The sequence below is a fragment of the Mauremys reevesii genome, linkage group 9 (assembly GCF_016161935.1).
Source record: "Mauremys reevesii isolate NIE-2019 linkage group 9, ASM1616193v1, whole genome shotgun sequence".
Lineage (NCBI taxonomy): Eukaryota > Metazoa > Chordata > Testudines > Geoemydidae > Mauremys > Mauremys reevesii.
In genome coordinates this window covers 46,888,353-46,908,044 of record NC_052631.1, presented here as the reverse complement: position 1 = coordinate 46,908,044, position 19,692 = coordinate 46,888,353, and the positions used below count along the sequence as shown (strand labels likewise).

General features: G+C 48.6%; 1 protein-coding gene across 9 annotated transcripts in view; it reads right to left on the bottom strand.

Annotated features, from left to right (window-relative positions):
- Window positions 1-19,692, bottom strand: part of WDR33 (WD repeat domain 33) — a 110,684-nt gene that overhangs the window by 69,923 nt on the left and 21,069 nt on the right. For 7 of the 9 annotated variants that reach the window (XM_039489663.1, XM_039489664.1, XM_039489662.1 and 4 more), the window contains exon 2: window positions 4,656-4,880. In XM_039489663.1, coding sequence (XP_039345597.1) covers window positions 4,656-4,859 — 204 coding nt within the window. In that variant the 5' untranslated portion in view covers window positions 4,860-4,880. Of the gene's footprint in view, window positions 1-4,655; window positions 4,881-19,692 lie in introns of those variants that run through there. The other 2 variants (XM_039489660.1, XM_039489661.1) reach the window with 1 other exon arrangement.

The following is a 19,692-nucleotide window of genomic DNA, read 5'->3' as shown; positions in this document are numbered from 1 at the left end:
TATAAAGGGCTCTTTAAACCGGTTTCTGTACTCCTCCCTGACGAGAGGAGTAGCGCTGAAATCGGTATTACCATATCGGATTAGGGTTAGTGTGGCCGCAAATAGACGGTATTGGCCTCCAGGCGGTATCCCACAGTGCACCATTGTGACCGCTCTGGACAGCAATCTGAACTCGGATGCACTGGCCAGGTAGACAGGAAAAGCCCCTCGAACTTTTGAATTTCATTTCCTGTTTGCCCAGCGTGGAGCTCTGATCAGCACGGGTGGCAATGCAGTCCCAAATCCAAAAAGAGCTCCAGTATGGACCATACGGGAGATACTGGATCTGATCGCTGTATGGGGAGGCAAATCTGTTCTATCACAGCTCCATTACAGAAGATGAAATGCCAAAGCATTTGAAAAAATCTCCAGACAGAGGCCGCAGCAGGGACTCAGCACAGTGCTGCATGACAAGCGTAATGGGAAGCCAAAGAATCAAATGGAGGGAGGAAGGGGGGACTGAGGACTCCAGCTATCCCACAGTCCCCGCAGTCTCCAAAAAGCATTTGCATTCTTGGCAGAGCTCCCAATGCCTGTAGGGTCAAACACATTGTCCAGGGTGGTTCAGGGTATAGCTCGTCAATTCCCCCCCCCGTGAAAGAAAAGGGGAAAAAAATCGCTTCTTGACTTTTTTTCAATGTCACCCTATGTCTACTGAATGCTGCTGGTAGACGCGATGCTGTGGCAGTGAACAGCAGCATCCTCTCCCCTCCCCTTTCCGGTGGCAGACGGTACAATATGACTGCTATCCATCGTCATCATCAGCCCGTGAGTGCTCCTGGCTGGCCTCAGGTGAGGTCGGCCAGGGGCACCTGGGTAAAAATAGGAATGACTCCCGGTCATTCCCAGTAAATGGTACAGAATGACTGGTAACCGTCTTCATCATAGCAACTGGGGGCTGAGCTCCATCAGCTTCCCCCCCACCCCCGCCCTTCATGGCTAAAGAAAAGATTCTGTACTGCCTGGACTATAATAGCAGCTGGAGGCTGCCTCCCCCTCATTTTATCTCACTAACAAGTCAGTGTTTCTTATTCCTGCATTCTTTATTACTTCATCACACAAATGGGGGGACACTGCAACGGTAGCCCAGGAGGGTTGGGGGAGCAGGGAAGCAACGGGTGGGGTTGTTGCAGGGGCACCCCCTAGAATGGCATGCAGCTCATTTCTGCGGGATCTGACATGGAGTGGCTGTGCTCTCTGGTACACTGGTTCTCTAGCACACTTGCCCCATATTCTAGGCAGGACTGACTATTTTTAGATACAACATAAAGGAGGGAATGACCCAGGGAGTCATTCCCATTTTTGTCTTTGCGCCCCCGGCCGACCTCAGCCAGGAGCACCCATGACAGCAGCAGACGGTACAGAACGAATGATAACCGTCATCTCATCGCCAATTTACAATGACATGGCAGATGGTACAGAACAACTGATAACCGTCTCTGCTATCTTGCAAAGGCAAATGAATGCCGCTCTGTAGCACTGCAGTACCGCCTCTGTCAGTGGCATCCAGTACACATACGGTGACAGTGACAAAAGGCAAAACAGGCTCCATGGTTGCCATTCTATGGCGTCTGCCAGGGCAATCCAGGGAAAAAGGGCGCGAAATGATTGTCTGCCGTTGCTTTCATGGAGGTAGGAATGAGTGACAACATTTACCCAGAATCACCCGTGACACTGTTTTTGCACCATCATGCATTGGGGTCTCAACCCAGAATTCCAAGGGGCAGGGGAGACTGCGGGAACTATGGGATAGCTACGGGATAGCTACCCACAGTGCAACGCTCCAGAAATCAACGCTAGCCTCGGACCATGGACGCACACCACCGAATTAATGCGCTTAGTGTGGCCGCGTGCACTCAACTTTATACAATCTGTTTTACAAAACCCATTTATGTAAAATCGGAATAATCCCGTAGTGTAGACATACCCAAAGAGATGGGGTTTGAAAGGCCAGAAGACCAAAAAATTCACTTCCAATATATAGGATATTCGATACTGCCAATCATAACAGTATTCAATTATTAGACATGGCATGATTCACAGCCTGGCAAATTTAAGACTAGCACCCTACTTTAACTTGATATTGTGGGTTCAATCAAGTTTTGACTGTGAATCAAAGTTTAAGCTAGAATTTTAGATAAATATTTTTGGCATGTAATTTCCTGACTGGGGTGATTATGATGTGATAAAAAACATGAAAGCCCATGCCACGCCAGTTAAAATTTCAGATCAGTTAAATATGGAGATAGTTTGAACCTGGAGCCTGGAATCTTAACTTTTGATGGCATGGGATTCAAAACCTGGCTATAAATGCTGCTAGGTGGGCATAGGAACCTCTTTTTCAAAATATATACACACTTGTACATTTTAAAACATATACCCATATAGCTATATAAGCAAGGGGTGTGAAAGACACAACCCCTACTGATACAGCTATGCTGACAAAACTCCTGGCATAGACGCAGCTATGCAGACAAATGATGGCTTCTGTCAGCATACTTAACATTGTTTTGGGAGGTGGCTTCCTACACCAGCAGAAAAATTCCTTACATTGGTATATGCTGCATCTACATGAAACGGTTTTGTCAGCATAAGCTCTGTGGTGTAGACAGTGCCACAGTTACCTCTAAGACTATTTTTTAAAATACTTCAATACAAATTTGAACTAAAACATGTGTGCGCAAAGTTTCAGGTTTAAAAAAAAAACACTTAATTTCTCCAGAAGTAAAAAGTGATACTGTACTACCAATGTGATGATTTTCTGTTTACCTCAGAGTCAGTTCTTATTAATTACGTGAGCTATCAAAAGCAGACCACTGGAACACTGCTATAAATTCATTTGTTCATTCTTGAGATATTTTAAACATTACACTTCAGCATACCTTGAAATTGTTAACAGCCATATCTATTTTCTTTTTGTTGTCAAACTATTACAACTGTGGGTTGGCTACAATGGAATGGACACATACAGTTCACTATAATGCTGTCTTTACAATTTGGCAGTTGAGGTTCTGCTAGCGTTCCCATTACGTATCTGGGGATTTACAATTTTCTCATATTTCCCACAGAATTAATACTTGAACATGGCACACAAGATCTCACCCAGGAAAAAACATTTATAACAAAACTTAAAAGACCAAGGGCTTGTCTACACTGGCAAGTTTCTGAGCAGTAAAGCAGCTTTTTGCGTTCAAACTGCAGATGTGTACACACTGCCAAGCCACTTTGTGCACAAAAACTCCTCAGTGGCAGCGCTGCAAAAAAGCCACCTCGACAAGAGTTGTAAGGCTATTTGCGCAGAGGCTCCAGCGCTCTATTGCCAGTGTAGACACTTAATTGCTTTTTGCACTGTAATTGGCCCCTTGAGCTGTCCCATAATGCCTCAAGTGACCGCTCTACTCATTGTTTTGAACTCGGCTGCCCCAGAGACATGCGCCCCTCCCCATTCAAAGCACACAGCCTTTGTGTGCTGTGCTGGCTGATCTGCTCTGGGCCACAAAGCAAACTATAATGTGGAATGCTCATGCTATTGAGCACAGAGACAGTATATATCTATCTATCTGTGCAGAGAGCCCGAGGCAGGGGTGGGGGGGGGGGTTGATGTCGGGGGTTTCCCCCTTCCCCCAGGACTGGTTGCTTCCTGCCACTGTCTGAACTTACAAGACAGCGTATTGACACACTGTACCCAAAAAAACACTGTCTCTCTCCTCCCCACACTCACACACACCCTCCTCCCCCCCTCCCCCTTCAGTTGAAAGGCAGCTGGCAATGCAGTAGGATACCCATGGAACAATGGGATTGGGAAACCTGGATCATATAACACTGTGTCTGCCCCATGAGGCACTGCAAACCCTTCCCAAAGCACCCTACCGCCACTTACACAGTAGGATAGCTACTACAATGCACTGCTGTCTTTACCATTGCAAAAGCTGCTAATGTGGATGCACTCCAACATGCTAATAAAACTGGTATAACTTGTGGCGCAGAAACTTGCTTGCATAGATATACCCCAAGTAATTTGGGAAGCCAAGTGGGTATTTTTTTCTTGGTAAGATATCTTCCACAGTATCTGGTTCAAAGTAGTCTCAGCCATTAGGACTGCACAAGGTGGTTCACAGACTTGTGGTACGAGTAGCCTATATTACAGTTTTTTTCATTCAAGGAGGCAGCTGAATAGAAAATGACAACTACTTTTCTGTTGCCCAATATAGACACTCAATCTTTTTTTATTTATCATTTCTCCCCACAAAGAAAAAGCCAAAAGTTGACAAAGAATGATCATATGAATCTTAACATAATTAATGTATGATTTAGGTCAGCTTGAATGTCAAAACAAAGTAACAATATATGCAATTCTTGTCCCAAATCAGAATTCACAGAAAAGCTTTATATAACAGCAAATCTTCCACTTCAAATATGCACTAAAGGTTTATTGTTTTATTCAGAATGAGCAACATCTATCCACGCTTCACTGAATCTGTACATTTCTGAAAGAACACTGTCAATTATACATAATCCCCAATTACCCAAACTACTCTGTGAATATACCTGAAATTTGAATAGAGTTTCAGAAAACACTATTCAGACTTTGATACAGTAGACTAACTAGGACTTACCTCCAAATATTTAATTACAGAGGGATTGTAGTCTATGGTTTTCCGGTTCACAGCTTTTCTCATCCGTTTCCCATCAAAGGTGAGCTGCTGCATTGCCTGCTGCTGTGCAAAATCGGGTCTCTTGTAGAACAGCTGCCGAGGTGCCTGGTGCTGGAACCTCGGCATATGGAAAAACCGGGGTGGGGAGCCAATTTCTGTGGCCATGGCGATCTTGTTTCTAAAACACTAAAAGAGGTAAAATATTAGGGAACTGCTGTAATTAAGATATGTTTCTGCTAAAAGTGTTAAAACAAATCTATCTGGAAATCATTTTACTTGCTCATGTAAACATAGTGTATGAAAGTCTGTCTCTTTTCAGAGAACAGGGTTGCAAATAAGCACTTCCTATTCTTGCTTTGCCTCTCAGCAAGTACCTAACTCAAATCTGTAAATTACAACTTTCAACTTAATTCAGTAAGGTACGGTTTGCATCTAAGGCAGAGAGGAATTTTCTGCCAAGACCAGTCACTGCACCAAGCATGTCTATGCAGCAGCTCGAAGCGTGTTTCCCAGTGCAGATAGACAGACATATGCAAGCTCAAGCGTCTACCCATGCAGGGAAACATGATTCCAGCTGCTATATAGAAATACACCAAGTTAGCATTCATTGCAGTTTAGAGACAAACCACAGAAAAAAGTATACTCCTTAACAATCAAGACCAGAATAACTTGCTGAGACCAAGTCTTATATTTGCTTTTGAAGAGCAAATATAAATCAAATTGTTGTACGTTTAGAGTCTTGAAATTGCCTTACTGGAGAAAGTCAGTTTTAATTTCCTGATATTTATAAGCAGTCTTAAAAGAAATACATTTTAAAAAAAATTAAATAACATTACAGAAGTCCCTTGAGACAGGAGGATCCAATCCATAGTGAACTTTTTTTTTTAAAGTAGCATCGAGATATTTAATGTTTAAGATTTGAGAGACAGCAAGGGGTGGGGGGGGGGGGTGAAGAGGACGACACTTAGATACAGAAATAGGATTATGTCACTATTAAGTCTGCTACTGTGCTAGTAGAAGCATAGCAACTCACTTTTGAAAATACACTACAATACCAGAACATCAAATTCTCAGTTCACAAGGGCCATTTTTCAATTGCCAGCCCTAACAAATTACCCTGGGTTCTGAAAAACCAAATCTAGATTATTTTCATACACACGTAGAAAACATGCTACAAGATCAAATTCCGCTTTCAACTACACAATTTATGCAAATACAATTGCATATCTTAGGGTATAATCTTAAAATAGGATTTTATGCAGATATAACAGACATCAGGATTTGGCCTACAATATCCTTTATAACCACTGATGATGCCTGTGTATGAAGAACAGCTCATCTTCAAGCTGCAAGGCAGACAGATTAACAGTGAAAAGTAAATAAGGTTTTTTAAATCCTCAATTTTAATCATTTGTTTATAAAACAGAAATTGTTTTACAGTATGATTTAAATTGAAGTGTTCCCATAAAGTCTGAAGAGAAAGCTGCCACATGGTAAGTTTTGAATTCCAGTAAATGAAAAAAGTTAATATTTTACAAACCTGAAGTTTGATAAGATTTACACTTAATGTGTATAGGAAGAGATCAAAATGTTGACAGTAAGTTTTTTAAATTTCTAGTTCTTAACGACTGGGATTCTTGAAACTTAAAACCAACTTTATGAAGTCTCCCTGACACATACATTTTCCATTATGGTATGAACATACTAAATTATTACCGTATTGTCCCGAGTATAGGCCGCACTTTTCCCCCCCTAATGTGAGTGTTTAAACTAGGGGTGCGGCCTACAATCGGGACAATAGCCACAGCGGGCAGCCCAGAGCCCTTTAAATCCCAGCCGCGGCCAGGACTCAGAGGACTCTGGGCTGCCCGCTGTGGCGGGGAGCCCAGAGCCCTTTAAATCCCAGCCGCGGCCGGGACTCAGAGGGCTCTGGGCTGCCCGCTGCGGCGGCGAGCCCAGAGCCCTTGGCCGGGAATCAGAGGGCTCTGGGCTGCCCCAGCCGTGTCCCCGCCTCCCCCGCCGCCCGGCTCCGACCCCGGCCGCATCCCCACCTCCCCCGCCGCCCGACCCCAGCCCCACGCACCCGCCTCCGCCGGCCCTGGCCTCACGCCGCCCGGCTCCAGCCCCAGCCACGTCCCCGCCCCCAGCCCCACGTACCTGCCTCCGCCGCCCGGCCCCACGCACCCACCTCCGCCGGCCCTAACCTCGTGCCGCCCAGCTCCAGCCCCGGCCGCATCCCCGCCCCCAGCCCCGCATACCTGCCTCCGCCGGCCGCGTCCCCGCCCCCTGGCCCCAGCCCCAGCCCCGCGTACCTGCCTCCGCCGGCCCCGGCCTCAGGGCCGCCCGGGGGGGTGCGGGGGGGGGGAACAATTTGCCCCCGGGCCCAGCAGGGGCCCCCACAAGAGTTTTTCGGGGCCCCCAGAGCGGGGTCCTTCACTCGCTCCGGGGGGCCCAGAAAACTCTTGCGGGGCCGGGCGCAGGAGCTTCTTCTGCTCCTGGTCTTCGCCTGCGGGGGGGTCCTTCCACTCCAGGGCGGAAGGACCCCCCACTGGCGAGTTACCGCCCAAGCGGGACCCGCTGCCGAAGTGCAGCCCGGTCTTTGGAGGTAATTCGGCAGCGGGGGGCCCTTCCGTTCCAGGACCCACCGCCGAAGTGCCCCGAAGACCCGCAGCGGGGCCTCCCGCCGCCGAATTACCGCCGAAGACCGGGCTGCACTTCAGCAGCGGGTCCCGCTTCGGCGGTAATTCGGTGGCGGGGGTGCCCCGCGGCGGGTCTTCGGGGCACTTCGGCGGCAGGTCCCGGAGCGGAAGACCCCGGGCCCCCGGAATCCTCTGGGCAGCCCTGCCTGGCCGCGCGTCCCCCACCGCCCGGCGCCGCATCGCCCGTCCCCGTCGCCGCGTCCCCCGGCTCCGGCCCCGCATCCCTTCCCGGCCGCCCTACTCTAGCCGGCCAGCTACCTGGCTCTGGCCGTCCGGCGGCAGGTCCCGGAGCGGAAGACCCCGGGCCCCCGGAATCCTCTGGGCAGCCCTGCCTGGCGCGCGTCCCCGCCGCCCGGCCCTGGCGCGTCCCCACCGCCAGCGCCGCCGCCCGTCCCGTCGCGCGTCCCCGCCGCCCGGCCCGGCCCGCATCCCTTCGGCCGCCCGACTCTGGCCGGCCAGCTACCGGGCTCTGGCCGTCCGGCTCCCGCCACATCCTCCAGCTCCGGGCTCCGGCCGCGTGACTCCTGCCCCGGCCCACCATCCCGGGGCTCCTGGCTCCAGCCGTGGCCGGACTGTAGTGCCGCCAACCACATCCAGGCAGCGCAGTAAGGGGGCAGGGAGGGGGTGTTGGAGAGAGGGCAGGGGGGTTCGGGGGTGGGGGTGGAGAGGGGTTGGGGGGTCAGAGGGCAGGGGATTGAATAGGGGCAAGGGTCCTGGTGGGGCAGTTAGAAAGGATCAGGGGATGGATGGGGGTGGGAGGCAGTCGGGCAAGGGTTCCAGGGGCTGTCAGGGGACAGAGAGAAGAGGTGGTTGGATGGGGCAGGGGTCCCTGGGGTGGGGGGAGGTGTCAAGGAATGCGGGGGGTTGGATGGGGCAGGAGTTCGGGGGGGGGGGGGCATGATCCCTAACCCTAAGAACATTTGCTAATGTTGTTGATTGTTGTGCAGGGGAGAGGGTGAGAACTGTTCCCATCAGTCTCCTTGTTGTCCATTCCTTTCCCCTTCTTTATTTACAGTATAACTACAAAATAGTTTAATATTTCTGAGTATATAACATATGCCGTCAAAAGCAGGACTACCAAAAGTGTTAAAATGTTAAAAATACTGGTACATGTCTTCCTATTCATTAAATAAAATACTGTTTTACTGTTCTACTAATGTGTATATTTTCTTTAAGTTAAAAAAAGTTAAAAATTTAATTTTTTTAAAATAGCACCAAACTTTAAGGGTGCGGCTTATAATCAGGAGCGGCCTATACTCAGAACAATACAGTATGTTAGGATTGCTCCCAGGTAAAGGATGACTGCTAGCACTGATCTTGCATTTTCAAAGAAAACCAAAATAGTTTTGGGGAAAGGACTGTCAAGTAGCCAAATACCCAAGAACTTTTTTAAATAAAGTAAATTTGGGACCTATTAACCTTTACTGTGTCCAACAATTTTGAGATACCTCACAGACAATGTGTTGAAACCTAAAACCTTGCACACATAACTGATTTATAGTTAGATAACATTTCTGTTAAGGATGTACAAGAATATTTTAAAATATTCATACGGAATAGAATCTAACGTAGTCTTTGCAAGTTTTAAGTAGTAAAATACAATTAGATTAAGCAGACATGACTGAATATGTACGGGGACTAAAGGCATTGAATAAGAATGTGCATTTGTAGAATGCTATCAGAGAAAACTGCATTTTGTGTTACAAAAAAATTCACTGAAAGCAAAAAACAACTGCAGCAGTGGGTACGCAAGTTCACTTGCGAATGGGTGGGAAATCAAATACAAGCCTCTGCAGTGTAACAAAATAGAGGACTCTTCAAAATCCAGGCATCTTATCTAAGGTATCTAATAGGCAGTCTATCAGATACCACTAACAGCTTGGATGTACATGGAAGTCCAAATCCAAAGTAAATGCTCAAAACCCACCTTTAACTATTTTGAGACAAGAGAAAGGAGATGCTAAAACTTCCTCATCCAATCCTCGAAATATTGCCCTAACACAGGAGGGAACAGAATAAACTGACTTAAGGTAGATCAGCTCATTCTTTCAGATTTTACATCTCTTAAACTCAGTTAACAATACAAATTTCAAAGATCAGATTTTTATTAAAATATCCAAGTACATCACCACCACACCACAGGTTTAGAAAACTTGTGGCAATTCATGTGCATATTTAAAAACAAGGGTGGCCAGCACATCCCTCAGCCCGCGCCGCTTCCTGCAGCCCTCATGAGATGAGGAACCCAGAGGGAAAGACTCGGACTGGCTGGACAAGGAGATTAGGACTACATGAGAATGGGACTAGGACAAGAGCCGTGGTGAGAAGAGACATGTCTGAGACAGGCTGGAAAGGATGGAGTCAAGCTTGGGGGAAAGGGTGGAAGAGTCTGTGTCTGCAAGAGCACACTCCCTGAGGGCTTGGCTACACTGGAGAGTTGCAGTGCTGGTGGTGGGTTTATAGCGCTGCAACTTACTCACCGTCCACACTTGCAAGGCACATACAGCGCTGCATCTCCCTGGCTGCAGCGCTGGCTGTACTACTGCTCTGCCTCAGGGTATGGCTACACTTGAGAGTTGCAGCGCTGGGAGTTACAGCGCTGGTCATCCAGCTGTGCAGGGACAGCGCTGGTGTGTGGCCACACTGACAGCTACCAGCGCTGGTGTGTGGCCACATTTGCAGCATTTGCAGCGCTGTTGGGAGTGATGCATTATGGGCAGCTATCCCAGCGTTCAAGCGGCAGCAACGTGCTTTTCAAAAGAGGGGGGTAGGGTGGGGTGGAGTGTAGTGCGACAGGGAGCAGAGGAGAGAGAGTGGATTTTTGGAGCCAACACTGTGAATCGGCTCCCTGTTTTTGCAAAATCAGAAACTTTTTCCGATCCCTTAGTATTAACTGCAAACAGCCTGCAGACCAGATAAGCAGCTGCCAACTCCCTTTCTCGCTGCTGTTTCTCTCCTCAAGCAAAAAGCAAACACACAACCCCTGTGAATCAGGCAGGCAGGGGGGATATCTCATTTGATTGTTCACAGATTGATCACAGCAAACAGGAGCTGTGTTTGGTTTTTTAGATAAGCAGCTCCCGGAGCGAGTTCACAACAAAACAAAAAGAGAGGCTGCATAACAAAACAAAGGGGTTAAAAGCATTCTGGGATATCTCCTAATACCCTGGAGGCCAATAGCAGCGCTGGTGTGTGGCCACACTTTACGACCAGCGCTGGATCACCAGCGCTGCAATGCTTATTCCCCAGGCAGACCCAGGTGTACGGCCAGCGCTGCAGCCAGGGAGTTGCAGCGCTGGATGTGCCCTGCAGGTGTGGACACTTACTAATTGCAGCGCTGGAAAGCCTCCACCAGCGCTGCAAATCTCAAGTGTAGCCATACCCTCAGGTATAACTATTGCAGCGCTGCTCTGCCAGTGTGGCCACCAAAAGCGCTGTAATTAGCCTCCAGAATTTTCCCATAATGCTTTTAACTGAAGAACTCTGTTTTGTTATGATGCCTCTCTTTGTTTTGTTGTGAACTCGGGCTCGAAGCTGGCTCAGGCAGGAAAAAAACATGCTGCAAGAGAGAGTGTCAGCTGCTCAGAAACAAGGGAATTGAGAGAGACAGCTGAGAGTGGCAGGAGGAGAACTCTGCAGGCTAGTTGACAAAAGAGGAGAGCTGGGTCAGAAAGAGCAAGAAAGGGAGAATTTGAGCAGCAGGAGGTGAAAGGAGGGGAGGGAATTGAGGGAATGAGGAGGAGGAGGGAGAGGTGAGGGAGATATCGCCTTGGGAACTGCAAAAAGGAAGGAAAGGAAACTCCACTCTACTCTCCCCCCAAAACTCTCTCCCACACCTCTCCCCACCATTTAAAGCCCACCACCACCCCTTGAACCCGCCAATGCACCCCCCACGCTCACCACAGCGCGCCCATAGCTCACCCCACCACCACCACTAGCACTGCTGCAACCCTGCCTGCAGCGCTAACACGCTCCAACACCACACATGAGCTTCATCCCTACCTGCCACACAGCTGCACAGCCAACATTCTCCAGCCTCCCACTGCTGCACTGCAAGCAAGCCCCCTGAGAGCCTGCAATGGAACCCAAGATGCCCAACCATCATCATCCCTCTGGTATCAGCAAATATCATCCAAGCCCCCCTCCATCAAAAATCTGTCCCAGATGCCCGCTAGCAGTGGCTGAGGAGGACACCATCGCACATCATGATCATCAGTGGATCTCCAGCTGTGTTCACTTCAACTTCTGTCAATTGGATGTTGTAGCAACAATGCTGTTGATCAAATTGATCCCATGTGATGGATGATTATTTTTTGTTTTTTTTTTTAAAAAAAAAAAATAAAATGTAACAAGTAATGTTTAAAATAAAAAAACTTAAAAAATAGCAAATAAAATTTGTGTAAAAGACACACACATAAAATAATTAATCAAATTTATACAATGCATAACTATTAACTAACTAAAAAAAACCAAACTATAACAAACCAAACAAAACACTAAAATAAAACAGCCAAAAATAAAAACAAACTCAAAAAAAAATTTTTTTAAGAATTTTTTTTTTTTTTTGTTCACTTAAATTTACAAAAACACTTTAAAACTCTTGAAAACAGATCTTGAAAAATTTTTTAAAACACAGTCACATTTTTCACAGAATTTTTGACAAATTTAAAGACACAGTCTGAAACTCTTTAACTGTTTGCTATGTGTGTTTCCAATCCATTCCAATTGTGGGTGTGTTGTGTGAGTGTGTGTGCCAGCTGCAATGTTTCCCCCCATCCAATCCATATTTATTACCCCTTGTCATATGCCAGATTCAGTTGCCCAAATATAGCCCCTTTGCACCCTGCCAGTTATTTTCTGCCAGTTTTGCCAGTTTATCCTTCCTGGTGGTAGGTAGGCCTTGAGGTGGATGGGTGGTTCAACTTGAGCGAGAAGACAGCAAGCAACAGGGGGGTAGGTATTTTATTGTTGAATGGTGACCGCATTTTTTTTAAGATTCTTAGAAGCCCATTTTTCCAACGGGGCATTTGGAGCACTGGCAAAAGCTCTTGGACACCACTCTGCACTCTGCCAAAGGCTCTGCATGCTCTCATCTCTGCAAGTAATGCTGCATGCTGCAGGTAAGTGCCAATGGCATAATGCAAGTCTGTCCTGACTGCTGACAGGTCAGCTGCAGACGGCTGCCTGCAGAACCTGGGCCAGGAGGGCCTGCTGCTGATGCCTAGGCCCAGGTAGAGTGGCCTGGCAAGGTGCTGCCCATGCCTGTAAAGCAGTGCATTGTGAATGAAGGAGGGACAGGGATGATAAAACATGAAATCTGCCTGAAAATGGAATGGGAGGAGACTGAAGTCCCTTTCATTCTGTCTGCACACACACTGTAACAGCTGAACACATCCAAACTGTCCACTGATGCAGATATGATTGGTGTGAAGTTTTTGCAACTGAATGGCTTTTGCTTGTCTGGTTAAAGAAATAGAAAGGATAAAGAGAAGAAGAAAAGCCAGACATGAAGAAAAGGAGACAATTGTAAAAGCCAAAACCTGAGAAAGAGGAACATGAGAGACTGAACCTTAAGGACCAGACACCCTGACCCTTGAAGATCAGACTACCCTGAAGACACATGTGCACCTGGAGAAAAGATAGAGCATGAAACCAAGATAAGAGAAAGCAATAAAGCAGAGTGTCAGAAAGAAGCAGTCCAAAGGGGAAAGGTATTCCCCTGCCAGGTGAGGGAGGTTTCAGTTACGGTGCAATCAGTTGCCACAGTCTTAAAACAGTGGTACAGCGTGCCTTTAAAACTAATGACTGGCGTGGAAATGGCAATGGGATGGAAGTGGTGGACCTTTACTGAAGTGACACAGAAAGTGGACCTTTACTGCTGCTGATGAAACTTGCTGCTGGAGTGTGGATGAGAGGAGGGTCTGGATGAGGCGTTGGAGGGAGGAGAGATTGAGACAGGTAGGTATTTTGAGTCTTAGGTAGTTTCAGATTTCCTGAGGTAGACCTGGGGGTTTCCTACCAAAGCCAGCTCACCAGTGGAGGAGCCATGAGCAAGTCCAAGTCCAGATGTAGCCATGTGAAGTGTGAAGTGAAGAAGAGAGTCGAGTGATGTTTGGAGGCGGGGTGAGGGAGCGGTAATTTTGCAGGATTGATGTGTACCAGTGACAGAGAGGCCAGGCAGGCTGGAGAGGGCCAGACAGGGCCAGGCAGGCTGGGGCTATCAATATCACCTCAGCACCTGCGAGTAGTGAGTAGCAAGTGGTAAGTGGGTACAAATGAATGGCAGAAAGGAGGTAACCCTTCCATGGAAACATGGACAGATGATGATGCCAGATGATGGAGCAGATGGAGCAGAACTGCAGGCACTCGCACTGACATTGTGTATGTGGAAGAACATATCATGGAATCTATCATGGATTTGAATGGATGGTGGATGATGTCCCCATGAGAGAAATGACCAGACCTGCTGGCCTGAAGACCTGCTGGGGCTGCCTGGGCAACTGATAAAAAAAATCAGGAGATAAAAGAAAAAAGTCCCAGAAGTTGAGCAGTAAAGTCCCCCAGTTTGAGGGCAGCACAAGGGGGAGGCGATGCTCTTGTTCTGTTTCTTGTCTGTTGTATTGTGTTGCATATTGTGTTGTCCATCACACCCTTTCCAAGTCTTTCCAAGTGAGCTTGGAATATCTGGCATGCCATGGAGACTCCTCTCTCTCTCGTTGATATAGTGAGTGAAGAACCCTGGACCGACCTGCTGAGGCTCCTCCTCTCCTAGGTGCACCCCAGCCACCATCACAGCTGTCACCAGCAAAAGGGATGGCTGTGGCCTGGTGAAGGGAACACACACACACACACACTACTTGTGGGTCGAGCCACCATAGGAGGGACTCGAGAACTGGCAGAGGCAGAATGACAATCTTGTCTAGATTGTCCCAAATAGGTCGATACACTGAGGCTAGCCAGGCCCTCAGTCTGGCGTGCTGTAGTACATAGATACAAGTGGTCATGTGGCCAAGTAGCTTTACACAACTCCTTGCTGTGGTGGTAGGAAACTGCCTGAGACCTCGTATGATGCTGCACTGGGTCTGGAAACGCAACTCTGGGAGGTATGCCCTTGCCTGTGTTGAGTCCAACACCGCCCCTATGAACTCTATCTGTTGAAAGGGGGATAGAGTTGACTTCTGTACATTCAATAGAAGGCCCAGGTCTTCAAAAGTAGCTCTGATGAGGCTCACATGAATCTTCACTTGCGCCTTGGAGCGGCCCTTGATTAGCCAGTCATCGAGGTACAGAAACACCTGCACCTGGCACTTGCGCAAGAAAGCAGCCACGACTGCCATGCACTTAGTAAACACTCGAAGAGCCGCTGACAGGCCAAACAGAAGGGCTGTGAACTAATGATTGCGGTTCACCGAGAACCTGAGGTACCTTCTGTGGGACGGCATTATTGAAATATGAAAGTATGCGTCCTACAAGTCGAGGGTGGCATACCAGTCCCCCACATCCAAAGAAGGGATAACAAAGGCCAAAGAGATCATGTGGAACTTCAGCTTCTTTATGAACTTGTTGAGGTCTTGCAGGTCTAGGATGGGCCTGAGACCACCTTTGGCTTTTGGTATTAGGAAATACTGGGAATAGAACCCCTGGCCCTTCAGCTCCTGAGGGACCTCTTCCACCATCCCCACCATTCCTGAATGAGAAGTTGCTTCTGAGAAGGACCCCTGAAGAGGGATGCGGAAGGGGGAGGGATGTGAACTGGAAAGAGTATCCCTTCCCTTTTTTACCATGGGGATTACCCAGTGATTTGATGTGATTCGGGCCCACACAGGGTAGAAATGGGATAACTAGCATGAAAAGGTAAGGAAGGATGGATCCAGAGTCCGGACTCGTGCGTTGCCCCTGGGAACACCTTCAAAAGTTCGGCTTTTGGCCTGAGGACTGCATCATCTACCCAGAGCCCTGGACTGATGATGGAGGAGGCCTCCTTCTATTGTTCCTGTTACGCCACCTAGAAAACTCCTGACTGTTCTGCTGGTGGTAGAAACGACGCGGGGGTTGCAGCTTAAAGTGCCTCTGCTGCACAACTGGTTAAAAAATAATAATAATAATAATATTATATTATTATTATTATTATTATTATCATCATCATCAACACAGAGTAGCTATCAGTGGTTCACTGTCAAACAAGGAGAAGGGTACATTCTGATCAATATTTTCATTGTTGACTTAGATAATAGAATGGAGAGTATGCTCATAAAATTTGCAGATGACACTGAATTGGAAGGAATTATAAGTACTTTGGAGGACAGGATCAGAATTCAAAACATCCTTGACAAATTGAAGAATCTGTCTAAATTCAACAAGATGAAATTCAATAAAGCCAACTGCAAACTACTACACTTAGGATGGAAAAAATCAAAGGCACAACTACAAAATGAGGAACTGTGTAGGCAGTAATACTGCTGAAAAGAATCTGGGTCACAAATTGAATGAGTCTCAACAATGTGATGCAGTTGTGAAAAAGGTTAATTTTCTGGGATGTATTAACAGGACTACTGTTTGTAAGACACCCAGCACTGGTGAGGCCTCCACTGGAGTACAGGTATCCAGTTCTGGATGCCAATTTAAGAAAGATGTGGAAAAATTGGAGAGAGTCAAGAGGAAAGCAACAAAAATGATGAAAAGGTTTAGAAAACCTGACCTATGAGGAAAGGTTAAGAGACTGGGCACATTTAGTTTTGAGAAAACACAAGAGGGGGGGGCGCCTTATAACAGTCCCCATATAAGTTAAGAAGGGCTGTTATAAAAAGAGGATTATGATCAATTATTCTCCATGCTCATGGAAGGAATGACAAAAAACAGTTACCTTTTCTGTAACTGGTGTTCTTTGAGATGTCACTCATGTCCATTCAACGTAGGTGTGTGCGCTCGCCACATGCGCTGGTGCTGGAAGTTTTTCCCTCAGCAGTATCCGTAGAGGACTGGCTCCAGTGCACCCTGGAGTGGCGTGCACATTCCGCAGTATATAGGGAACTGCTGGTTCCCCCAGTTCCTTTTTGTCGGAAACTCCAACAGTGGGGAAAGAGGGCAGGTTGTGGAATGGACATAAGCAACATAACTCGAAGAACACCAGTTACAGAAAAGGTAACTGTCTTTTCTTCAAGTGCTTGCTCATGTCCATTCAACTTAGGTGACTCCCAACCAGTACCCCTCAGAGGTGGTTAGGAGTTCATGGACGTGTAGATTGCAACACAGCTCTGCCAAACCCGTCGTCGTCCCTGGCCTGCTGAGACAGGGCGTAGTGGGCCATGAACGTGTGCACCGAGGACCACATCATGGCTCGGGAAGTATGCCAGGAAGACTCCTGAAGATGCCCGCGCTCTGGTCAAGTGGCCTCTGACAATCAGCAGCCGGGGAACTCCCGCCAACTCATAGCAGGTCCGAATGCAAGAGGTGATCCAGTTAGAAATCCTCTGCATGGATACTGGGAGGCCCTTCATCCTGTCAGCTGTAGAGATGAAAAGCTGAGTCGACTTACGGAAAGGCTTTGTCTGACCTAGGTAGAAAGCCAGGGCCCTTCTTATATCCAAGGGTAAAGGTGCCTCTCTTCACTAGTCTCATGAGGCTTAGGGCAGAAGACTGGAAAGAAGATGTCCTGGCTCATGTGGAAAGTCGACACCACCTTCGGAAGGAAGACCAGGTGAGGCCGGAGCTGGACCTTGTCCTTACAGAAGGCCATGTACAACGGTTCTGAGGTCAGGGATCACAACTTGGAGACTCGCCTTGCCGACATCACCACCACCAGGAAAGCTACCTTCCATGACAGGTGAGACAGGGAGCATGAGGCCAAAGGCTCAAAGGGTGGGCCTGTGAGCCTGGACAGAACCAAGTTGAGATCTCACTGAGGGGCCGGGGATCAGACTTGATGAAAAAGTCTCCAGGCCTCTGAGGAACTTGACCGTCATGTCATGGGACAACATTATCTGCCCTTGGATTGGTGGATGAAAGGTTGAAAGGGCAGCCAGACGTACCCTAATAGAGGAGTGCGCCAGGCCCTGGTTCCTCAAATGAAGCAGGTAGTTTAAGATTGACTGCACCAAAGAATGCGAAGGGGAAATGCCCCGTTCAGCAGCCCAGCCGGAGAACCCCGTCCACTTTGCCAGATAGGTGTGCCTAGTTGAGGGCTTTCTACTCTGTGACACCTCCTGTTCTGCCTGATGGCGCATAAATCCACTTGAGGAGTTCCCCACCGATGGAAGAACATGCCAGCTACCTCCAAGTGGAGCACCCTCTTGTGGTGAGAGGAGGGGTCCCTGCTTAGGTGATCTGTTAGCGTGTTCTTGGCACCCAGAAGGTGACACGCTTCTAGACGGATTCTGTGGTCGATGCAGAAGTCCCAGAGATGGAGTGCCTCTTGGCAGAGGGCCAAGGATCATGCTCCCCCTTGTCTGTGATATAGAACATCAAGGTTGTGTTGTCCTTCAGGACTCTGACCACTCTGCCTGACAGGTGAAGTAGGAGAACCGCAAGTGCTCTGCACACTACTCTGAGCTCTTTGACATTTATGTGTAGCGTCCATTCCTCTGGGGACCACATACCTTGGATCTGGAGGGAGCCGAGGTGCGCCTCACAGCCTAGGTCCAAGGCATCCAAAACCAACTCGACAGAGAGGAGTGCTGATGAAGGGAACTCCTTCCAGGACTTTCCGGGGGTCGGTCCACCATCGTAGCGAGGTAAGGACCATTGTGGAGATGGTGACAACCTTTTGGGATTAAAAGTAGCGGGAATAGAACCCCTTGTTCCTGTACTCTGGAGGAACAATCTCCACCAAACCTAGCTGCAGTAACCCCTCTGCCTCCTGCATGAGGAGACTCTTGTGAGAAGGGTCCCTGAAGGAGGGGCCAGGGGATTGGGAAGGATGGGTAGAAAGTAACCTAATGCTACTGTACTGAGGACCCATCGGTTCGATGTTATAGATGCCCACGCAGGGAGGAAAGGAGAAAGGCGGTTGGCAAAAATAAGTGAGGGAGGATCCTGGGAAGAATCCTGTATGTCACCCTTGGGCTTACCCTCAAAACAAGCACTTGCCCGCCTGCTTATTGCGGGTTGAGCTCGACCAAGAGGCCTGCGAAGGCTGTTGACTAGGACATCGCTTATAGCCTCTGGATTACTTGTAAGGAGGCTCCTGGCAGAGGTGGCTCCCCTGGTCCTGAGGCTGCTGTGGCTTAAACCGCTTGCAGGCAGGGCCAGAAACGTACAGGCCCAGCGTTTTAAGGGTCACGTGGGAGTCCTATAGGCCATGGAGCTTATTGCATCAACTGCTGAACCTCTGTGGACAAGCCAGAGAGGAGCAGCCAGGATGCCCAGTGCATGGCGACAGCCGAGGCCACGGTTTGGGCGGCAGTATCCGCTGCATCTGATGCGACCTGGAGCATTGTCCTGGCCACAGTCGTGGCCTTCTCCATAATAGCCCAGAACTCCTTCCCTAGAAGCCTCAGGAAGAGAGCCCTCAAACTTGGCCATGGCTTGCCATACGTTAAAATCATAGCATCCCAAGAGGGCCTGATGGCTGGCCACCCATAACTGGAGACTAAAGGACAAATAAACCTTATGCCCAAACAAGTCTAGCCTCTTGGAGCCTTTGTTCTTAGAGGTAGCCCCGGGTTGACCTTGTCGCTCCCTGTGGTTAACCGCTTCTACCACTAGGGAGTTGGGAGCAAAGTGGGTATACAGGTACTTGTGGCCTTTGGATGGCACAAAGTACTTCGCTCAGCCCTTGGAGATGGGTGGCAGGGAGAAGGGAGTTTGCCACAGGGCACTAGTGATTTTAGAGACCCCATCAGGAAGGGGCAGAGCCACTCTGGCTGGTGCTGTGGAGCAGAGGACATCCAAGAGAGAGTTTGACAGCTCCTCTACCAGAAGACCCAGTTTGGCAGCGACCCTCTTCAGTAGTTCCTGGTGTGCTTTAGTGTCATCTGGAGGAACCGAGGGAGGAGTCCCTGTTATAGCCTCATCTGACAACAACGAGGAAGATACCGGTGCCGTAGGATCCTCCACAACCATTGATGGCCCAGTGGCTTGTTCCCTTGCTCCCTCTTGGACCTGCAGGGTCCTTGCACCCGAGGCTTTGTGCACCAGAGGAGGGTGGGAGAGAGAGGCAGCTGGTCTCTCCGAGGCTCCGGACACCAAGCGGGAGACCTGGGAGGGTTGAGTGAACCCCCACAGGTTCCATGGGTACCACGGTACCAGCCACTATGCCTGAGGCCATGGGGCAAGTTTCGGCACCGACAAAGTAGCCAGTA